The following is a 24,253-nucleotide window of genomic DNA, read 5'->3' as shown; positions in this document are numbered from 1 at the left end:
CAAACATATTAAACTCAGATACATACCAAATGTCAAATCTGTTCCTATGCTAATATAACAATATACACAGACATTGTTCTCAGGCAACAAAGATAAGACCTTTTAGAATATTCTTTCCTCTTCTGAGAAAAAAAGCACTTTTCTTTACACTTCTCGCAATACACCATCACCGATAATTTCCTTCCTAACTGTGTATATCATCATCCTAACAGTGGTGATACATTAGAGATATGTTTCAGTGTTTAGCTGGGTATGATTCCAGTTAGCTGGCAGCAAAGTGAGAAACAAGCTTCTAGTCTGAACGATCATGTTTCTACCTAATGTAGGTAATGTGATTAAAAACACTGCCGCTCCTGGAACTCACTCAGCCGTTTAAACCGGGGGGTCTTCAACAGGGGGTCCGTGACCCCTAGGGGGTCCTCAGAGTGACTACAGAAAGGATCCGCCAAATCTTTGTGTGATGGGAATCATTAGCCGAAAATAGCAAATCTACAAGCTCACAACGGCTCGCAGCGCGAGGCGCTGTGAGATCGCATATTTGCTATTTTCCCCTAATGAGCTTGTAGATCGGCTATTTTCGGAGAGTGTGTGTAGAGGGAGCAGACCAAGAGAAAGAGCAGACCAAGTACAGAGCAAACGGTCAAGTCCCTTATGCCAATTTTTGGGGGTATTTTTTACCATTTTGAAAAACATTTTAAAATGGTTCGAATAGCTGATCACACGTTGTGAGCTCGTTGATCGACTATTTTAAAATGTATTTCAAAATAGTAAAAAAAAAATGCATAAAAAGTGTAGGCATAAGGGATAAGGTGGCGCGCAACATAAGATCTCTTCGCCAAGAATAGCCGATCTAATCTGCTATTTTTGGCTAATGTTCCCCCCAGAAAATGGATGCTGGGGTTTAAGTGGTGAAAAGCGTTGACATTTTCACCCAAAGCTTTCATGTGTGTAACCTGGCTGCTTGACCACTGAAGCCTGACTTATGTACTCACAATGCCTCACTATATGCGACGCCTTGTGAGCTTTTCAATATTATTGATTTTGTTTTTGTAAGTAGTTTTTAAAGTAATCCTGTACCAGCCTGGCTCCAGATCATATAGATCCGTCCACTCACGTGGACTGCTTCTCTAGCTTCAGTCAGATAATCAGGCTACTCCAGTACTTTAACTCAAGTACAAATTTGACAGAGTAACTTCCCCTGGTAGTGGAGTAATTTGACCGGGAGTATCTGTACTTTGACTCTCAAGCACTGGGTTGAGTACTTTGTCCAGCACTGTGTATCTGAGTAGATTCTCCTCCCCAAGTATATGTATTGTATGACGTCACCGCTTATTGATTAACAGAAGGTCATTTTCTGCCACTAGAGGGCGTGTGTCCTTTAAACAGCAGCAGTGAATGTGATAACGTCACCTAACTGTATTAGAGTATTAAAAACATAAACATGGAGAGAAGAACATGAGGACAGAAACAGCGGCTTTGCAAGAGAATTAAGCAAAGTAACGGGCCGTTCACACTGCTTACTATAACTATAAAGATAACTATAACTATATCGTTCAGCATTGTATTTATTTTATAGTTGGTGTGAACTCTGGCATCCACTTGACTTAGAACTATTTTTGAAACTATATTTTTTATAGTTATAGTTATAGTGCTCAGTGTGAATGGCCCTTTAGAGAGAAAGGGAGAGAGGGAGAGAGAGAGAGAGAGAGGGAGAGAGAGAGACTAGGGGGTGGGGGGGTATAGTCGATAAATAATTAAAGTGTCTGTTCTCCCTGTTTGCCTGCAGTAACTCATGGGTCTTATCTTTGAAATAACAGCAGTGCTGCTACAGTACTTCCTAGCAAGGTAAATAACAAGAGGTAAAAGGTTTCTGCTCTGTTCTCTGTCCGCACCACGCTAAAGCAAGAGACCAGGGACTTTGTACATCAGTGCTTCTCAAACTTTTTCATGTCCCCCAAATTAATGTATTTTGTCACGGACCCTCATCTGAAAATATTTTGTGCCAGGGACCCCCATACAAGATGTGTGTAGTTAAAATGTTTCAAAAGTATTCCAATTATTATGATTTTTTTTTTTAAATAGCCGATGTATATCGAGTTCAAGTCGTTAAACTGATTTTTATGCTATATTAACACATTTTGTTGGGGACCCCCCTGGAAACCCCTCATGGACTCTGGGGGTTATCCAGGGTCACAGCTCTGTTGGGAGAAAATGAGACCATGCCGTATAAAAAAAAAAGACTAAGTAGCCTACATGTTATTTGGCCGTTATAATGTACAGGTTTACCTCTAGGCTGTCAGAATAGAGTTGTTGTACATATTGTGCAGAGTATGCAGGACTCTATTTATTTTTTGACCTACCAAGCGCTCGTTATCCAAAAGAAAATAGCTGCACTAACGCCGTCCTGTGAACACGATATAAAGACAATATTTACGGGCGGGAGAGCTGGGCTAGGTGGTGGAAAGTAAAACTAAGTACATTTACTCAAGTAATGTACTGTACTTGTAGTATTTTGTGATACTTTATACTTCTACTCCACTACACCTCAAGAGTAGTGTAGGTCTGCGAATATTTTTTTAAAGATTTAAGTACTTTTACTTGCTGTAAATATATTTTGAAGCCAATACTTTTGTATACAGGACTTTTACTTGTAGCCGAGGTATTGCTACTTTTACTTAAGGAAAAAAATCATATGAATTGGAGTACTTCTTCCTCCACTGGAGTTGGGTAATATGATAGTGTGTATAAAGCAGTGAATGTGGTATGTATTTGATCCAGAGTGTGTGTGAGGTGCTGCAGTACAATAAGCAGGTACAGTAGCGGCTATAAATAAGACATCCACAGTGGAGGGCTCCAGGGGACACCGCCTGCAGGGACACACACACACACACACCCACACACACACACACACACACACACACACACACACACGCACACACCAGTGCTTAAGACTGACACAGCATCTGCTAGCCTGGACACTCACACACATGCACGCACGCACACGCATACACACACTGCTGTAACATAACAAAGGCTGTGACATAACTCTGATGACTCAGCAAAAACAGTGAAGGGCTGTAGAACAGATCTGTGTGTGTGTGTGTGTGTGTGTGTGTGTGTGTGTGTGTGTGTGTGTGTGTGTGTGTGTGTGTGTGTGTGTGTGTGTGTGTGTGTGTGTGTGTGTGTGTGCGATGCTTGCGTGCGTCAGATCTGTGCGTGTCATTGGCAATGACACTTCAATCTGATTGAAAGCATTATAGTTGAATTAGTGGAGGCAAATACAACTTTTCTAACGCTGCTACACACTGCTGTAATTGTGAGTGCTTGCCGTGTGTCAGTTTACACCTGTGTGTGTGTGTGTGTGTGTGTGTGTGTGTGTGTGTGTGTGTGTGTGTGTGTGTGTGTGTGTGTGTGTGTGTGTGTGTGTGTGTGTGTGTGTGTGTGTGTGCGCGTGCACGCACAAGTGCACTTGCAAGACTGTGTGTGTCTATTAGTGAGTAGAATCCATTGATGCTGTCATTTGTATGCTGTGTGTCACAGAGAGAGAGAGAGAGAGAGAGAGAGAGAGAGAGAGAGAGAGAGAGAGAGCGAGAGAGAGAGAGAGAGAGAGAGAGAGAGAGAGAGAGAGAGAGAGAGAGAGAGAGAGAGAGAGAGAGAGAGAGAGAGAGAGAGAAAGGGGGGGGGGCGGATCTATAGAGGAAGTGTGGTTGACCTCTATCAGAGACTATAGCTGAATGTTAACAACTCCATTACACTGTGCCACTGCTGTTAACATTACTTCATACAGATAAAGCCCAGAGGTGAAATGAAAAGGAATAACAAACACAATGCTGAAATGCAGAAAGGAGAAAAATAAACACAAACAAATGCACGCAGGTGAGATAGACAAATTAATAAATAACACCAAGGGGTTTATATATAATAACATTTTACAAAGCAAACAAGATGACAAACAAAGGTTGTAATTGAACTGCACGACGGAAACTAAACGGTGAGAAAATAGAACAGGCAAATGAGGGGTTTTACAGCCAAAAAAGTACGTCAACAACTTTCACGGTCACTGCGCAGACTAAATGGACAAGTCGCATTTTTTGGCGATATTGCACTTTTCATTACGGCGCCTTTAACGTTGAACGTCAACCTCGTCCGTTTCTCTGTTCTTTATGGAAATTGTGATCTGACGGAGTGTGAAACAACATTAACCCCTTCAATCCGGGGACGCATCCTTGTCATCTTTAGATTTCTTTGGGCTATTCAAAAATAGCAGATCTACAAGCTCATAGCGCGGCACCGAGTGCCGCGCTATGAGCTTGTAGATCTGCTATTTTTGAAAAATCTTGATAATTTTGTGAAAATCTTAGAATTTACATATTTTTAAAGCGAATATTTGTAACTCAAATATTTGCCTCTGGGGGGTCCCTGGAACAACATATTTTACAAATGTTCGCTTTAAAAAAATATTTATATTCAAAGATTTGCACACATTTTCACGATTTTTCAAAAATAGCAGATCTACAAGCTCCTGTAGATCTGCTATTTTTTTAATAGCCAGATAAATCTAAAATGACAGCGGAGCGTCTTCCGGATTGAATGGGTTAATGCGGCAGGGGACTGGATGTGAGCTCAGATCAACAGATAGTGTTAGTCGTTGCGTACAGTATTGAGTGAAGGCAGAACAAATACGGCATGATGAATGAGGCCCAATAAGTACTTAATGAATGACAGCCAAGGCAAAGTCAAGAGGCCGAGCGCTGCAGGGCCTGAATGGATTGACTCTTAGCTTAACTGAATGTTAGCGTTATTAAAAAACACAAGCCGCGCGGCCGCTTTAAACCATGAAATACTAGACATGATGGAGTGCATTTTTCACATTCTGCACTTTTAAGGACTCCCGTGTGCGTGTGTGTACGTGTGTGTGTGTGTGTGTGTGTGTGTGTGTGTGTACGTGTGTGTGCGTGTGCGTGTACAAGAATGTGTTTAGAGTCTGCATTTGCAAGCTTCCATATAACTGTACTTTGTGTACAGTTGCATTTCCATCTGTCTGCATATCCAGACATCTTTGTGAAAGCCTGTGCATTTCATTTGTTTTATTGCATGTCTTCCCCCCGGAGTTTCCAATTACCCATATACCCAATCCCTGGCAGCAGTTAGCTCTCTGCTAGGCTTCAAACCACACACCAGAACCACATACACACAATAAAGGAGCATATGGGGCGGAAAAAAGACTAAGGGGGGATGAGGGCTGGGTTTTGGAGGGGTCCAAGATGCAAGTGACTTCAAGCTCCATCTGACACAACAACATAACCCCTGGACTGCACACTGAACTAGAGATGAAATGAAGGGAAATTACAGTTCACGATTATTGTGTCCAAAATGATTGAGATTATCGATAATTATCACGACAATCAAAATATGCTTAAAGGGTCTACACCATGAATTTTAACTTTTTCTTCATTTTTGTGTGTTTTTGGTCTCCCCCACCTCTCTTCTGTTCCAACAAATACCCGACTTCGAGCATGCAGGCTTTCATAGGCTATCTGTGGTTTTTATGTAAATTGGTCTGAAAACAGTCCGTCAGATTTGTTCCCCCACCCTACGTCACGTCTGGGAACAATTCCTCCCGTTTTTCAGTTCTAACCACACAAAAAAATCCAAAAAAAATATATATATTTTTTTTTTCATTTTTTTTTTTTTTCATTTTTTCATTTTTTTTTTTTTTTTACTTTTTCCACACAGAACCAGGACATAACATGCATACAAACTGGCTCAATAGCGCCCCGTGCTAAACAGGACAATGTGGTATTGCAGGTGAAAGTGCTTTATAAGCCAGAGAGAAGTTAGTTGGAATGAGTATATCTGAGGCTTGATTTAGGCTCAAACCTTTTGAAAAACGTTTGAGGGACATAAACAATATGATATCAAATATTATTATTATTTTTTAAATTCATGGTGTAGCTCCTTTAAAACTCTTAAAATGCCACCTATTGTAACCACGCAAACGCGTGTTTAAAGCTTGTAGATCTTTATGGTTAATGAACCTTCAGGTACATTACAAGGTGCAGCCAAAGAAAGATTTCCAATGCAGTTTTTTTTCTGCTGCCTTTCTTTCTATTCATCCATCATCTCCCCTTTCTCCTCTTCTCTCTCTCTAATTTCACCGTGCTGTTTCATTTGGTACAGAATGCTGACAGATTGGCATCACGTGCCTGTGTCACCTCTATGTCTCTCTCTCTCTCTCTCTCTCTCTTTCTCTAGCTCTTGCCATCGCATCAACTCTGCTGTACAGGGAATTTAAGAAGATCACTTTGAAAGCTACTTTTTTCACTTAACTTTTACTGCTACGACTATGTGAGCTTCATGTGAAATCGGAGCATGAAAAAACATGATCACAATGTGTGTTAGTCTTTTCTGAGTAAAACGTCAATCAATGGAACTACACTACCGAGCAAACACAGCCAGAGTTTTAACCCATTGAGACCTGAAGCCGATTCTACATGTCTCCTAAATCTCAACAGTTTTCTGAAAAACGTATGTTTCTATATCAGTGGTGCTCAATCTTTTTCATGTCAAGGACCCCCAAAATGATATGTATTTGGCCGCGGACCCCCATCAAAATATTTTGTTCCAGGGACCCCCCAGAAGCAAAGATTTGAGTTAAAAATGTTCGCTTTAAAAATATATATATTCAAAGATTTGCACACATTTTCACACATTTTCAAAAATAGCAGATCTACAAGCTCGTAGCGCGGCACTCGGTGCCGCGCTATGAGCTTGTATATATGCTATTTTTGAATAGCTCAAAGTGTAAAATAATGCTTTTTAGCTCAAATCTAAAAATGACACAGTTCCAGGTTAATGGGTTAATGTACAGTACTGAGCTGAAGACAACACCTGGAAAGGCTACTTAATCACTTTCAAACTGGTGTCCCTGTTTTCGGGACACCGCTGTCGTTAAATGGTTAATAGACTTGGAAATAAACAAATGATCAATATGTAACGGCTTAAAAGTCTGTTGTTAAAAGTGTCTAAGATGAGTGGTAGGCTGCTTCTGTAATCGTTCAAAAGTACAGTAAAGATGTGGGGATTTGTCTTGGAGATTGTTGGTGCCGTCAGAGACTGTTTCTCAGTGCACGGCAACACAGAACACAACATTACACAAGTGCTGCACCCTGTGCATTCATACACTATGTTCATAGGGGACAGTTAAACACTTACTATTAAACCATTCAATCCGGGAACGCGTCTGTGTCATTTTAGATTTCTTTGGCTATTCAAAAATAGCAGATTTACAAGCTCATAGCGCGGCACAGAGTGCCGCACTATGAGCTTGTAGATCTGCTATTTAAAAAAAAAATCTAGAACATTTTTGCAAACCTTTGAATATATATATTTTTTAAAGCGAACATTTGTGACTCAAATCTTTGCTTCAGGGGGGTCCCTGGAACAAAACATTTTGAGATGGGGGATCGCGGCCAAATACATATCTAAAAAATGTTTTCTAAATCCTAACAGTATGTTGCTATATCAGCGGTGCTCCAACTTTTCCATGTCAAGGACCACCCAAAATGATATGTATTTGGGTGCGGACCCCCATCTCAAAATGTGTTGTTGCAGGGACGCCACGGCAGCACAGATCGGAGTTAAAAATGTTTGCTTTAAAACATATATATATATTAAAAATAGCAGATCTACAAGCGGTCTGGATTATAGTCATTCATACAGGACAAGAGAGCAGGGACTCGGGAGTGGTTAAAGAGGGTAGCTATTGACAGAGGAGCTAGCCAACAGACATGTCATATCTAGTTGATACTGAGTAACATTTCCACCCCGGTGGTAAAAATGTTGTTTTCCTAGCGCTGTGATGTCACAACCTGTTTGCTCCTGTTGATACATAGTGGCAGACAGACAGACAGACAGACAGACAGACAGACAGACAGACAAGACTGGCAGACAGAGCAGACAGACGAGCAGATACAGAGTATAACCATTTCAATTCATAAATGCAATTGTCAAGGATACTTAACCCGTTCAATCCGGGAACGTATCTGTGTCATTTTAGATTTCTTTGGCTATTCAAAAATAGCAGATATACAAGCTCATAGCGCGGCACCGAGTGCCGCGCTATGAACTTGTAGATCTGCTATTTTTTGAAAAATCATGAACATTTTGTGCAAATATTTGAATTGTTTGTTTTTTAAGTGGACTTTTGTAACTCAAATCTTTGCTTCTGGGGGTCACTGTAACTAAATATTGTACAAATGTCTGCTTAAGAAAATATATATTCCAAGATTTGCACAAACTCTCACGATTTTCAAAAAATAGCAAAATAAATCTTAAAATGACACAAATGATGCTTTTCCAGCCTTAAAGGGTTAATGGTCTGAATTTTCTTTTTTTCCAGAGATCAAACTGTCAGTGAATCAGTAGAAAGAAATAACATGAACATTCCACAAAGTCTTCTAAGCTCTTATCAGGTATTAAGTCCCAGTGTCTTGTCACCCGCAGGGCGCCCCCAGATGAGCCACTGGTGTTTTTTTTAGGATGAGTCACTACGAAGCTAATCACTTAATCCTTAACCACTTCCAACCTGGCATCCCTGTTTCAGGTTCTTTATGTGTTTGTGTTTTATTTTTCTTAAATTAACGCTCTACTTGATCACACTACAGCGTCACACAGAAGTGGCAGATCCACAAGCTCGAAGCGTTGTGAATTTGAACCCTGAAAAGTGACAGTTTTGGACATAATGAGGTTTCCACCCGACGGAGACGATTATGTATCATGTATGAAACGATTAAGATGCCAGTAAACCACTGGATTCACCCGTGGACAGTGCTGTTAACCCATTACTAAGACCTGGAACTGTGTCATTTTTAGATTTGAGCTAAAAAGCATTATTTTACACTTTGGGCTATACAAAAATAGCAGATATACAAGCTCATTGCGCGGCACCGAGTGCCGCGCTACGAGCTTGTAGATCTGCTATTTTTGAAAAATCGTGAAAATGTGTGAAAATCTTTGAATATATATATATTTTAAAGCGAATATTTTCAACTCAAATCTTTGCTTCTGGGGGTCCCTGGAACAACATATTTTGATGGGGGTCCGCGGCCAAATACCTATCATTTTGGGGGTCCTTGACATGAAAAAGATTGAGCACCACTGATATAGAAACATAGGTTTTTCAGAAAACTGTTGAGATTTAGGAGACATGTAGAATCGGCTTCAGGTCTGGAGTGAGTGTGTGTGAGAGAGAGAGAGAGAGAGAGAGAGAGAGAGAGAGAGAGAGAGAGAGAGAGAGAGAGAGAGAGAGAGAGAGAGAGAGAGAGAGAGAGAGAGAGAGAGAGAGAGAGAGAGAGAGAGAGAGAGAGAGAGAGAGAGAGAGAGAGAGAGAGGTCGGAAAGGATTATTGTCGGTATCCATGAGATCAAATAATAATAAATAAATACAGTGGTTCTTCTGACCCCGGGCGATGGCGATACAGAAAACACCTGACACTGTGATATGAGCAGAGTGGCAGAGAAAGTGTAACTGGTGGACGGCTAGGACATAACTTACTGACAGTGGTGGAAATAACTAAGTACATGTACTTAAGTACTGTACTTAAGTACAATTTTGAGTTATTTGTACTTTACTTGAGTAATTCCAATTTCTAATACTTTTACTTCTACTCCACTACATTTATTTGAAATGTTTAGTTACTAGTTACTTTGTAGATTTTGATTATTATTACAAAACATACATTAACAACTTCAGCCCTATATACATTTCAGCTATTTGAAAATAGCCGTTCTACAAGCTCGCAATGTGCCGCGATGTGACGCATTGTGATCTTGTAGATCTGCTATTTTCAAAAGATTTGTATACATTTTATACATTTGAAACGAGACATTCTTCATAATGAGTACTTTCTACTTTTGGTACTTAAAGCACATTTTGATACCAATACTTTTTTACTGTTACTCAAGTAATTTTTTTATTCCAGACTTTTACTTGTAACAAAGTATTTCTACATTGCACTATTGATACTTTTACTTAAGTAAAAAATGAGAGTATTTTTTCCACCACTGCTGACTGACTGACTGATGTGTGGTCTCAACAGGGGACAGATGGATTTTTGATGGCTGTTTGTTGCAGGAGGAAAGCAGGACTCTATAATGAAGCTTTGTTTTCAAGCCTGATGCTTTATTTGTTATCAGGGGAGTCCTGGTAGCTCAATGTGCCATATGGAGTGTTCACGAGTGCATGTTCTTCTGTCGACTACACTGACAAGGTCCTCAGTGTTCATTTAACCCCCGAGAGTGTACAAAATGGAATCAAATGGACCCATAGGGTCCATTTGGTTTCATTTGGAATGAAGTTAACACTGGTCATTTTTCTGTGTACCTGAAAAACTGACGCACGTCAATAATATTTTCCAATGTTTTGCCGAGATATTACAGTTGTTTCGTTTTCGTTTTGTTTAAGTTTGTTTTATTGCACATAAGGAAAAAAAACATAAAAGTGCAAGAAATAAATGCAGTGTAAAGGTTTTAGGAGGGCCTTCAAAGCTGCACTATGTAACTTTCCTCTTCTACCCCGGATTTGAACCCAGTTTCCTGTGCAAGTGCAACATTTTTACCATTAAGCTAATAGAGCCTGCCTGCTTGCTCCGGGGATAAATTGCATCTTGACCATCAGGTCAAAATTGGTGTCAGATCCTGTGTCTAGGTGAGGCTGCCTTGGAGTGTGGTAGACTTGATGCAGTTTCCTCTGCATACTGGCAACCGTAGAGCCATAGGACGCAAGTACTGACACTCCCGTGAACCATAGAGCCATAAGACATAAGTAATGACACTCCTCCTGTACTATCCATAGAGTCATAGGAAGCAAGTAATGTCCCTCCCACAGTACGAACCATGGAGCCATTAGACGCAAGTAATGTCCCTCCCACATTACTAACCACAGAGCCATAAGACGCAAGTAATGTCACTCCTACAAAGCGGAACAATAATCTGTCGATTATTAAATTAGACCAAGTGACTCACTGCAATTTTCTATCATTTATCGCATCGCTCATGGGGGTCTAACGGCCTTAAATCAGAACAATAGCCCCCTGAAGACCCAAATGCTATTCTGAAAAAAGTGGGTTACTCTTATAGCACTTTGTCGCATGACTCTGATAAATCGCGCGTCTCTCTTTCCTTTGTCCTCTATAGCCCCCAACCTGAAGGGACGTCCCCGGAAAAAGAAGCCGTCCCTGTCTCAGCGGCGAGACTCCCAGAGTCAAGGTCAGGGGTCAGAGTTGAAGGGTCAGTGCCAGGGCTCCCCGGCTGCCAAGGAGGCTGGCACCACAGAGGGCAGGAGCAGCGCCAAGGTACAGTACGGTACTATTATCTACCCATCTATTGACTTTGTTGTGTCACATACCCTTAATTAACCCATTAAGACCGGGGACGCATCTGTGTCATTTTTTAGATGTCTTTGGCTATTCAAAAATAGCAGTTATACAAGCTCATAGTGAGTGCCGCGCTATGAGCTTGTAGATCTGCTATTTTTGAAAAAAATTGAACATTTGTGCAAATCTTTGAATGAATATATATTTTTTAAGCGAACGTTTGTAACTCAAAACTTTGCTTCTGGGTTGGTGGACAAATACACATCGTTTTGGGGGTCCTTGACATGCAAAAAGGTTTGAGAAACACTGATAGCAACATACTTAAAAAAAAAAAAAAAAAAAAAAACTGTTATGAATTAGAAGACATTTATAGTATTCCCAGACGCAAAGATTTGAGTTACAAATGTTCGCTTTAAATATTCAAACTAAAAGATTTACACAACTTTTCACGAAAAAATAAATAAATAGCAGATCTACAAGCTCAGTGCCGCGCTATGAGCTTGTAGATCTGCTATTTTTGAATAGCCCAAAGAAATCAAAAAATGACACACAGATGCGTTCCCGGTCTTAATGGGTTAATCCAATAACTGGAATCTGTGATGTCAGCCGTCTGTATAGAGAAAAGAAAAAACTGCTTATGTTCAACATTTTCTGGTCTCCCTCCTCTTGCTCTCTCTGTTACTCTCTTTCTCTCTGCTCTCTCCCTCTCTCTCTGTCCTCCCCTGAACTCCTACTCCCTGTCCTGGCATCTCTCCTGCGTGCCACCGTCCTTCAGGTAAAAGCAGGTGACAGGACGGCCATATCCAAGCCCAAAGGCAGCGGCAGCAGTAGCAACAACGGTAACATCTGCAGCAAGAGGACGTCGCTCAGCTCGGCGGAGGAGAAAAGGGAGGGCGGGGTCGAAGGAGGAGGCGCGGAGGAGTGCAGGGCGGAGGAGCAGGCCTTCCTGGTGTCCCTCTATAAATATATGAAGGAGCGCAAGACGCCCATCGAGAGGATCCCATACCTGGGCTTCAAACAGAGTACGTTGCTCCCGGTGGCGGAAATTAACCAAGTCAATTTACTCAAGTACTTAAGTACTTAAGTTATTTAGTTGTTGTCAGGCGGAAACCTGTTATCCCCATATTTTAACTTTTTGTGTTTTTTGGTAAATTGATGCCCGACTTGATCATACTACAGCATCACACAAAAGCATCAAAAGTAGCAGATCCGCAAGCTCGAAACGCGGCGCGAAGCGACGCGTTTCGAGCTTGTAGATCTGCTACTTTTGAATTTGAATCCTGAAAAGTAACAGTTTTGGACATATGAGGTTTCTACCCGACAGAGACGATTTAAGTACAGTACTACAGTTATTTGACAGATTTAGTTACTCGTTACTTTTAAGATTTAGAATAGTATTACAAAACATACATTAACAACCACTTTGACATTATTTTATACTTTGACTGTTGTAGAGCTTGTACTGTATATCACCTATTTTCAAAAACATACGTTTAGTTTGGTACTGTAAGTATATTTTGACGCCAATGCTTTTGGACTTTTACTCAAGTAACATTTCTATATTGTGGTAATGCTATTTTTACTTTCACATCCTAAGTAAAATGATGTGATTACTTCTTCCACCAACTGGATACTCCATCACATACTGAGCAGTACAGTTTTATTGCACTTAATTAGAATCAATCAATGGCTCAATCAATTAACATCAAGTAGTGTCTAAGTACCCATTAGATGATTAGACTCTCCAACAGTAGAACAGAACCATCTCTTTTCACTGCACTGAGCGCCATCAATTCAGCGAGTCAAGGTTCAATAACCCCTGCTGTGGTGTCCTTCAGCATCTCTACCACCGCAGCACTGCTTGTGGATGTTAAATGCTATTCAGACAGGGCTGCAACTATCCAGTCTTTTCATTGCGATTACCGGATAATCGAGAAGTGCTTTTTTTTGTATATTTTTTGGCCTATAACGACATGACCAAAATAGGGATCAATTATTAATCTTATTATTTTATGACCGTATTGATTATTGGTGATTTTTCATAATCAATTAACCCATTAAGACCTGAGGTTCCGATTCTACAAAATATTTAGATTTTTTTTAAATTAAAAATATATATATTCAAAGATTTGCACACATTTTCCAAAAATAGCAGATCTACAAGCTCGTAGCGCGGCACTCGGTGCCGCGCTATGAGCTTGTAGATCTGCTATTTTTGAATAGCCAAAGAAATATTAAAATGACACAGATGCGTTCCCGGTCTTAATGGGTTAAATCAATTGGTTGGATTAACTGTTGCAACCCTATATTCAGAGAAGAAGGTACATTTGTTCCCCCAAAACGTACTGTGGAAACCATACGCATAGTGCATACCTACATACGTTATTAGAGCATAGTCTATCTCTCAGCTAACAGGCTACAGATACTTGCAAGTACATTATAAACATATTATATGACACTATACGATAGTGCAGCGTTACAGGACTCTCTCCTCTTCTCCATGAGAAGACAGGCTACAGTATCACTTTGTGTCGCTACTTTCCGAGTACAAATTGCTGATATATGTCTCTCTATCCTGCAGTAAACCTCTGGACCATGTTTCAGGGTGCTCAGAAACTGGGAGGATATGAACTGGTGAGTTTCACACTGTGTGCGCGTGTGTGTGCCTGTATGTACTTTTTGTTCTGCAAAAGTGATAGAGTGAACAATTGTTGGTGTGTGTGTGCGCCCATGTTCTTCTGTGTGTATTGTACAGTATGCTTGCGTGTTGATTGATACATACATACATACACTACGTACATTTTGCGTAAGTGCATTTGCATGTGTGTACGTGCATTTTAAACCCTTAATGGACTTGAGGCCGATACATTCTCGTTCTAAACAACCTGGCTTGAATGACTTAAATTGGAAATACTGCGTGTTCTCTCCTCTTTAAACTGATTACTGCTCTTCCCTGTGGGGTACGAGGGATCAATTTGCAGAGCGAACACCACATACCCTGCCTTCCCCCCCCCCTCTCCTCCTGGATGAATCGCATTACTTTGATTTATTCCAAATTCAGACCAACACTTTTGTTTGCGTCGCGGCCGTGATGCACGTCGAGGGACAGCAGCGCACACCATCCTTCATGAGGCTTTTCATAAAACATTATCTTCATGTTTATGTATTTGAATGTAAATTTCACTCTGCCGGACGGGGCTGAATTGGAAATAAGTGTGACCCTAATGCCGACACTGTTATTCATCTAGAGCTCCACTCCGGTCGGTACATAAATTTGGGTTGCTAATGCGGTGTTGGTGTTTGCCGCCGTTCTGGGAACGTAACGAGGGAACAGCTTTGGCTGGTCAATGGAAATGGACACGTTATTATGTCTTTTCACTTCTTTTTCCCCGTCTCGCTCTCCGTCGTTGTCATTTTGTTATGGTTACATTTGACTGCTTTTATATCGTTGCTGTCGGGCAGAAACGTCTTATCTCCACATCTCGTTTTATTATTATTCCTCTACCCTTAATTGTATCTATTTTTCTGCCTTCTGTCCTGCGTTTCATAACTGCCATGACAACAGAATTTCCCAGCATGCGATCAATGAAGGTGTATTTATTTATCTATTTGTGTACACCCTAGAGTTAAGCCCTATTTTATACGTTATACTCTTCTATCGATCCCTAGATCACCGCGAGGAGACAGTGGAAGAATGTCTATGATGAGCTGGGAGGAAATCCAGGCAGCACCAGCGCAGCCACGTGCACACGCAGACACTATGAAAGGTACACTGTGTGTGTGCGTGTGCGTGTGTGTGTGTGTGTGTGTGTGTGTGTGTGTGTGTGTGTGTGTGTGTGTGTATTTGTTGTGTTTGTTTGTTTGTGTGTGTGTTTGTTCTGGGTCATGGATCACTGGTTACATCCAAAGACCCTCAAGCAGAAAAAAACATATATTCCTCTCATTGTTTGGCAAACAGTACAATGTGACCTTCTAGAAATCACACATTGTGTGTGTGTGTGTGTGTGTGTGTGTGTGTGTGTGTGTGTGTGTGTGTGTGTGTGTGTGTGTGTGTGTGTGTGTGTGTGTGTGTGTGTGTGTGTGTGTGTGTGTGTGTGTGTGTGTGCACGCACGTGTGCACGGCTGTTTTTAATATCTTGAAGTCTTCAATCTTTGCACATGTTATCCTCCATCAATACAAAATGATATGCTATCGGTGCATTGGATGGAATAGTGTTTTACCAGAGAACTGTGGATATCATGCACTTAGGTCCTGTTTGTGTGTGTGCGCGTGTGAGCGCCAGTGCGTTCGCGTGTGCATGCGTGTGTGAGTGAGTGAGTGTGTGCACTGTGTGCACACATGCCCAGACATCGTAAAATGTCTAATTAATTATACGAGTTTTCCAGGCAAATGGTGCAATTCATTGTGCCTAGTTGCATAGTGTTGATTAGATGTGCGGTAGTTCAGTACTGCGCTGCTCTGAAGACGATGAATATTGTACACTGCGACATGGCATTAAAACAACTGTAATCTCCATCCCTCTCAATTGATAGTTATACAGCGCCACATGGTCTAAATCATGGGTCTTCAACAGGGGGTCCGGGACCCCCAGGGGGTCCTCAGAGTTACTACACGGGTTCCGCCAAATATTTGCGTGATGGGGAACATCGGGCGAAAATAGCAGATCCACAAGCTCACAACGCCTCGCGCTGCGAGGCGTTGTGAGCTTGTAGATCGGCTATTTTCTGAGAGTTGGTGTAGAGGGAAAAAAGCCAGTCAAGTTGACTAAATATTGAGGGTTTAATAGGTTAACTGTCTGAAAATACACATTAACTCAACATATTAATAGAGAAGATAATGCATGTCAAACAAGTCTATGAACCTATCTATGAAATGTATGGAAAATGCTAATCTGCAACACAATTTTATTCAATACAGTATGTACTGGGGGTCCCTGCTGCATCTCTCTCAGCTAGGGGGTCCTGGGTCTGAAAAACGTTGTATACCCCTGGTCTAAATACTGTTTCAGAGGCCTCTCCATCCTGTTGCCAACATAATACTATGATATTAACCACTTTCAAGCTGTCGTACATATTTAAATATTTTCTTAAATAACAAAAATTGCAGATCTACAAACTGTGACCTAGTGGCTGTGAGACGTGGCTGGTTTCACTATGTTTTTCGTTTTTGTTTTTTTAAATAAGTGACTTAAGTGGTTAATGCTAAAAGTATTGTTTTGTTTATTTACAGTAGATTGCATAAAAACCCTATGAATCATGCAGTACTGTACGTCCACGTCGGTTAAAAACAATGGAGGATAAAAACACAATAAATTCCGGCACTTATTTCCATTGTGGTCCTCGCTACCGCAAATAAATGTGGTGCCTAGGTTTTATGAAAGCGCTTTTCTAGTTCTTCATTTCCCCTGCCTCTCCTTACTTAACCAAACCCTTGAAAAGCCCTTAAAGGGTATATTCCAGTGCCTTAAAAAGTTAAACTTGACCTTTATAATGTTCTGTTAAGGTTTAGTCAATCCCTTAGGGGAAACCGAGCCTCTGAAATCCCTTAAAAATAGACTTGGCTACTTAAATACCCCACAGTCCAACAACTTGCAGCATGTTTTCTATTTGGAAGCGATGCCTCTGGTTGTTGTTGGAGATTTCATTCTGAAACAGTTCATAAAAGCAGAACTGGTAACCATCGCAGTTATGAAAGAGCACTTACACAAAGCCACTTTGAATCAGTATGATTAGCAGCAGATGCTTACATAACCACAGTAAAAAAAGCTGGAGTGTTACTTTAGCTCTGAAAGTGCAAAATTTGACTCTTATGAGCTGGTTTTGCACCGAGTCAAATTAACATGGCAGATTTTTTGCTGAGTAGAGCATTTCATTTAGTGGAAAAGATCTTATCGTCTCTGTGGGGTGGAAAACCTCATATGTACTTTAAGTAAAAGTAGCAATACCACAATGTAGAAATAGATTGTTTCATGTAAAATTTCAAAAGTTTCATGTAAAATCTACAAGTTCACAATACGACACATCACGAAGCGTTGTCAGCTTGTAGATCCACGAGAATAGCCGAAGTATAAAATAGCACTTAAACGGTTAATATAATATGTATTTTTTGTATTAATAATATAAATCTGCTAGTAACTAAAGCTGTCAAATAATCTAACTGGAATAGAAAGTACAATATTTGCCTCTAAGATGTAGTGGAGTAGAAGTAATCAACGTATAAAGGAATGGTAAGGAATATTATTATAGTAAAGTAAAAGTACCTAAAAATGTAAGTACAGTACTTGTAATTGTAAATGTAATTTCCACCACTGTACAGTCCATTGTACAGTAATAGTAACCAGTAGTGATGGACAAAGGGGGCATAATGTCCTTTACACCAGTGGTTCTCCAACATTTTCAAGTCAAGGACCCCCAAATTGATATGTTTTTGTCTGCGGACCCCCATCTGTAGAGGTTTTGTGCCAGGGACCCCCAGAAAAGAAGATTTATGTTTTTTTTTTTTTTTATGAAATATTTTTTTAAATAGCAGATGTACAAGCTCACTGTTTTCCTTTGTGCAGTCTTCTATGAAGACAATTTGATATTGTTTATTTATGTTTTGGTGTCTAATAATCCCGTAAGGGATGAGTCTTTTTGACAAGACATGGAAATAAAAATTCATTCATTCATTCATTCATTCATTCACAGCGTGGCACGAAGTGACGTGCTGTGAGCTTGTAGATCTGCTGTTTTTGAATAGCCAATATTTAAACGGATAAAGTGATTAAAATGATTGTGAAGCTCAGACATTATTTCAAAACTGTTGGCTACACCGAGCTGGATGTTTTCAAAGAAATGTGCACGAATAAAGGAGAGCAGCAGCATATCAAATAGATTGGATAATCTACATCAGATGATGTGTAATTATAATCACAGAACAAATAAAAAAGCACCGTTCAGGAGGAAATAATATTCTTTCTGATGATTTACGGCTTGCTCAGTATGAAGACGTTAAGTCTCTGCTCTCAGTGGTTGTGTAGCACTTATTAAAGCGATAACTGTCGTTGGTAGCCTCATTGAAATGTTTAATTAGACTAGAGCAGCCAATTTAAATTGAGTAATGACCTTGCTGCTGTCCTACACCTGTAGCTTACACGGAGAAGTGCATTGCTCTTGTAATTATAAAGGGTCACAAAGATCAATATTTGACTTTGGTTAGCTTGTTAGCGTAGCTTATTTAACATCGCTGCGTCTAGCGAATCTGAAGTATTTCACTGGCTTCAGAATTGAAATGAAGGGGGGATGACACACACACACACACACACACACACACACACACACACACACACACACACACACACACACACACACACACACACACAGACACAGACACACACACACACACACACACACACACACACACACTCATAAAAACTAACATGTGTAACCTTGAAAGAGGCAGTGCCACTTTCCTCTCTTCCTCAATCTCTCACAGCAGCACCTCCCTATCTCTCTCCCATCGCTCTCTCATCTCTGTCTCATCCCTGTCTCTCTGTCTTTCTCCTCCTCCACTCCCCTGGCCCTCCCTTCTGCTATACCACTGGTTCTCAAACATGTTCATGGACCCCTGAAATTGGTCCCCTCCTTTTTACCCTCTGCACGAAATCTCGTCGACCTAAAACAGCCAATGTACAAGCTCATTATGCAGTGCGTATAACATAACTATTTTGGCCAGGTCAATATACGCGGTTTACAAATAATTCTCGAAAATTGCAGATCTACAAGCGCCCAACACGTCACATAGATCATCTATTTCCTATTCCTATTCGTCGTACGACAAAGTATTTAGAGCTTAAGTGGTTAATGGTGTTAAGACACACACAGACCGAAACGTTAGATATAAATATTCAGTGTTCAAATATTAATATTCAGATTTCTCTGCTCCCTCCAAGAAGAGCCCATATGTTATTGCCTGTGTGAGGCACCTTGATGCATAATGATCTTCCCCCGTCTGACAGAGCATTGAGGATAGAAAAGGCACAAGGCTTAATTTGACACGTGTCAATACTTCTATGGTATAATTTAACCCATTAAGACCTGAGGCCAATTCTACAAAATGTCTTCTAAATCCTAACAGTGGTTCTCAAACCTTTTCATGTCAAGGACCCCCAAAATGATATGTATTTGGCCGCGGACCCCCATCTCAAAATATGTTCTTCCAGGGACCCCCAGAAGCAAAGATTTGAGTTACAAATGTTGGCTTTAAAATATATATATATTCAAAGATTTGCACACATTTTCACAATTAAAAAAATTTGCAGATCTACAAGCTCGTAGCGTGGCAGCTTGTAGATCTGCTATTTTTGAATAGCCAAAGAAATCTAAAAATGACGCAGATGAATTCCCGGTCTTAATGGGTTAAAGGACATTATAAAAAATCCCTGTATTTCAGGTGATTCTGCAACGCTTACCTCACTTTTTAAATTGCTCCTTCCCTGCAGCATAGCCTAATCTAATAAAGTAACATGTAAGCTAACCTTCCGGTGTTCTTCTCACTTGGACTGCAGATTGGCATACCGGTAGTCATTCCAGTGGTAATGTGAACATTTCATGGCCCATGAGGTTTGCAAACCTGCACTCAAGTGTATAATTTATAAATCTAGGCAGCAATGATGAAATTAACACCTTTTCCTGAATGATCCAGCAATGTCTCGCTGTTTTTTTCTCGTAGATAGTCTTGTCCATCAGCTTTGATAGTCTGATATCAAAATGACCTTGTATGCATATCCGGTGGGGAAAAAAAGGGAATAAATAAATATAGAAATAACCCTATTTTATGCTATCTTATGTGATGAAGATAGCTGACAAGCGCCGGCTACGCTGTGGGAGTCAAGCCAAGGCACAGGAGGGGAAAGAGGCTCACCACCTACAAGTACATGGAAACACTGCGAAGCAACAGCAGAACTAACAACACTGCAGAGCTCAAGACCCTGATGCTAGACAGGAGGGTGTGGAGGGCAGCGATCCAGGGGTCCAGAGTCGGCCAGGCCGCACTCTCGCATCGCATAATCACTTTGTGAGCTGGTAGATTTACTATTTTTGCTATTTGCTAAAAGTTTTAGAAAACTTGGGGAAATGTTTGCCTATATTAACCCATTAAGACCGGGAAAGCATCTGTGTCATTTTATATTTCTTTGGCTATTCAAAAAAATATAGATATACAAGCTCGTACCGCGGCTTGTAGATCTGCTATTTTTGAGAAATCGTGAAAATGTATGCAAATCTTTGAATGCATATATATATTTAAAGTGATTTTTCTTTACTCAAATCTTTCCTTCTGGGGGGTCCCTGGAACAACATCTTTAGATGGGGGTCCGCGGCCAAATACATATCATTTTGGGGGTCCTTGACATGAAAATGTTTTGAGAACCGCTGATATTATAGCAACATAAGTTTTTTCAAAAAGTGTTTGAGTTAAATATTTTCGCTTAAAAAAATATTTTTAAAAATAGCAGATCTACCCGCTCATAGTGCGGCACTCTGTGATGAGCTTGTATATCTGCTATTTTTTTGAATAGCCAAAGAAATCTAAAATGACACAGATGCTTTCCCGGTCTAAATGGGTTAAAGGCAAACATTTTTGCCCTATAATAATTATAGGCCCTACTGTACAATGACATGCCCAAAATAGGGACATCAGGTTGAAAGTGGTTCTAGTCATGAATAAAATAGGTCCAGGAAATGGCTGGGAGAAACATACAGTAAATACAGTAAACAGTACAAAATGGATAACCGTCACTGCCTGCTCTGTAACCCACTAGCTACTTTACAGGGAATCGACAGTTGCGAAAACACTGTCAAAATATAAGAATCTCTTTTGCGCTGATGCTTTGCATGCATGTGCAAAGCGGCTCTTATGAATTATGAAACTGTTGCTGTGGACAGTGGAAGAGCGGTGCTTTGAGAAAGCCTTCACGAGGGAGATGACATCATGGAGCCTAAACGCAAGCACAGCATTGAGCGGCAGTCGGCAGGACACTGATGCTTTGATGTATGCATCCACCGGCACTAACATTCACTGCAAGCTGCTGTGACATACTGTACAGTTAACCCATTCAGTCCGGAATGCGTCTCTTGTCATTTTAGATGTCTTTGGCTATTCAAAAATAGCAGATATACTACAGTATGAGCTTGTATATATATATTTTTAAAGCGAACATTTGTAAGTCAAATCTTTGCTTCTGGGGGTCCTTGGAACACAATATTTTACAAATGTTCGCTTTAAAAAATATATATTGAAAGATTTGCCCCCATTTTCACGATTTTTCAAAAATAGCAGATCTACAAGCTCACAGCGCGGCACTCGGTGCCGCGCTGTGAGCTTGTATATCTGCTATTTTTTAATAGCCAAAGAAATCTAAAATGACAGAGATGCGTTCCCGGTTTGAATGGGTTAAGTGGTGGAGGAAGTATTCCCATTTTATTTTTTATTAATGCCGGAAACAATGGCTTCTATTTCAGACTCAACTTTCCAGGAAGAGACAGCGCTGTAGTTTCTAATTAGCTTGGAATCTCCAACCGATGATGTCACCGGTGGGCGGGTTTCTGAACTGTCCCACAGCCCTCCTCTGAGACTCAGGTTGAGTGACAGAAATGGTGCCATTTTATAATGAGCATTAGTGAGGACCAATTATACGAAGATAGGTTAAAAATGGGTAAAGCAGTGCTCCTTTAAGTACAGTACTTGAGTACATGTACTTAGTTACTTTCCACCACTGTCGGACAGTATGCGTGACTTGAACACGGCTTTTTGTAACGTACTGTGTAACATACTTAATGATCTGTCTGTGTGTGTGCGTGTGTGTGCGCGCGCGCGTGCGTGTGTGCGTGTGCGCCAGCTTCTCACTCCTCTTGAGGGCTTAATAATAAGTGTTTATCCCTGATGGCCCTCAGCAGTATACTGTAGGCTGCCGGGAACAGTGGAAAAGTACCTGGCTGACGCAGCCTGCATTTAACCGATATTAAAAACTAACAACCCAACACAACCTGACAATGTTAAACTGTTAAATGTCAAGCCCTTAACATTTCATCTTTATGATTTCCTGCTCGACAGCTATACACAGAGTAAAATCCTCACTGTTAATTCATCCATTTGTGTACACTCTCAGAGTTAGAAATAGTTCAATTAACACTCTGAGGGTTTCACTGTGTTGCAATGATACTGCAACAGGCTTTCACGTACCATTTAAAAGGTGCATTTGTACTCTTTCAGGACTTAATTAACTCTCAGGATTTAGCTGTGTGCTGTACTGTAACTGAGCCAAATCTTTTTTTAAAACCTTGCCTTTCACAAAGCCATGTTTTCGTGTTTTTTGAGCCAACATATATCGTACACTTTCCACTTCCCAGAATTCACTCAGTGTACAGCAGTGGTTCTCAAACTTTTCTTCATGTCAAGGACCCCCGAATTAATATTTATTTGGCCACAGACCCCGATCCGAAAATATTTTGTGCCAGAGACCCCCATACAAGGTTTGTGTTTGTGTTTCAAAACAATATTCAAATGAAAATAGTCAAAGTAAATGGTTAACCCATTAAGACCTGAAGCCGATTCTACAAATGTCTTCTAAATCCCAACAACAGTATTCTGAAAAACATATGTTTCTATATCAGTGGTGCTCAAACTTTTTCATGTCAAGGACCCCCACAATTATATGTATTTGGCGGCGGACCCCCATCTCAAAATATTTTGTTCCAGTGACCCCCCAGAAGCAAAGATTTGAGTTTAAAATGTTCGCTTTAAAAGAATATATATATTCATAGATTTGCACACATTTTCATGATTTTTCTAAAACAGCAGATCTACAAGCTCATAGCGCGGCACTCTATGAGCTTGTATATCTGCTATTTTTGAATAGCCAGTAGTTTTAGCATAGCTTTGAGAACCACTGGTGTACAGTATGTAGATTAATTATCCGTTTGGTGAGTATATAAGACAATCTGGGTTGAAAATCCACTATAATCAGTTGGATAATAACACTGATGAGCGCAGAGATAGCAGCGCGCCTCTTAATTTCCCCTGTGGCTTCTATTTTTACCCAACAGCATGGCTTTGGAGTGATTATCGGACTACATGTTAACACGGGGTATCTTCCTGTTGTTGCCTTTCAAGCTAATTTGATATCACTGCTAATCCCTAGCCGTTATCCTATTGAAATCTCCTCTGGTTAAATGTCACACAAGAGAACGAGGCAGGGACAGAGAGATTAGGTGACAACAGCAGCAACGTTACAAAATCATATTAAAACAGTGGCATCGGGGTCCACTTGAAAAGCTCGAAAGCATTCACGGCCCACCCATCTGACCACTTAACACTATGTCTGGGGTGACCAATCAGCGAAGCTACAAGCTTGTAGATCTGCTATTTTCAGGAAAGATATTTGGTGTAGAAAAAAGGAGGGGGCCTAGTATAGACCCCTCATACAATGTGGGGTTTTAAGACAAGTGGTTAGAGCTTCAGAACAGCCAATGTTTCATTGATGTCGGGCAGAAACCTCATATCTCCATAATTCAACTGACGCTTCATCAGTGTCGCACCAAAGTAGTGAAAATAGCAGATCTACAAGCTCACAACGCATCGCAATGTGACACGTTGTGAGCTATGTAGATCTGCTATTTTCACTATTTTAAAATGTTTTTCAAATAATACGAAGAAAGGAAGGGTTTTTGTTGAGGAGTTGGCCTCAGTAATCTAAAAGGACTGTATTTCTATGCGCTGGCTGATATGTAACCGTCGCGGAGTGCCCACAGGCCCGGGAGAAGTCCCTTAATCACCTAAGTAGTTCTGATGAATGGGCCTAGTTTCTAAGTATGATTATGAGTATTTGACTCTTGATATTA

General features: G+C 40.5%; 1 protein-coding gene across 1 annotated transcript in view; it reads left to right on the top strand.

The window, feature by feature from the left end:
* Positions 1-24,253, top strand: part of LOC311061002 (AT-rich interactive domain-containing protein 5B-like) — a 138,327-nt gene that overhangs the window by 87,976 nt on the left and 26,098 nt on the right. Inside the window, exons 5-8 of the mRNA XM_084079468.1 lie at positions 11,196-11,353; positions 12,150-12,396; positions 13,956-14,008; positions 15,044-15,141. Of these exons, the coding sequence (XP_083935594.1) occupies positions 11,196-11,353; positions 12,150-12,396; positions 13,956-14,008; positions 15,044-15,141 (556 nt within the window). The remainder of the gene's footprint in view (positions 1-11,195; positions 11,354-12,149; positions 12,397-13,955; positions 14,009-15,043; positions 15,142-24,253) is intronic.

This window comes from Gymnoscopelus microlampas, assembly GCF_963454915.1.
Source record: "Gymnoscopelus microlampas genome assembly, chromosome: 14".
NCBI classification, from domain to species: Eukaryota; Metazoa; Chordata; class Actinopteri; order Myctophiformes; family Myctophidae; genus Gymnoscopelus; species Gymnoscopelus microlampas.
The sequence above is the reverse complement of the archived record's forward strand: the minus strand, read 5'-3'. Positions and strand labels throughout refer to the sequence as shown.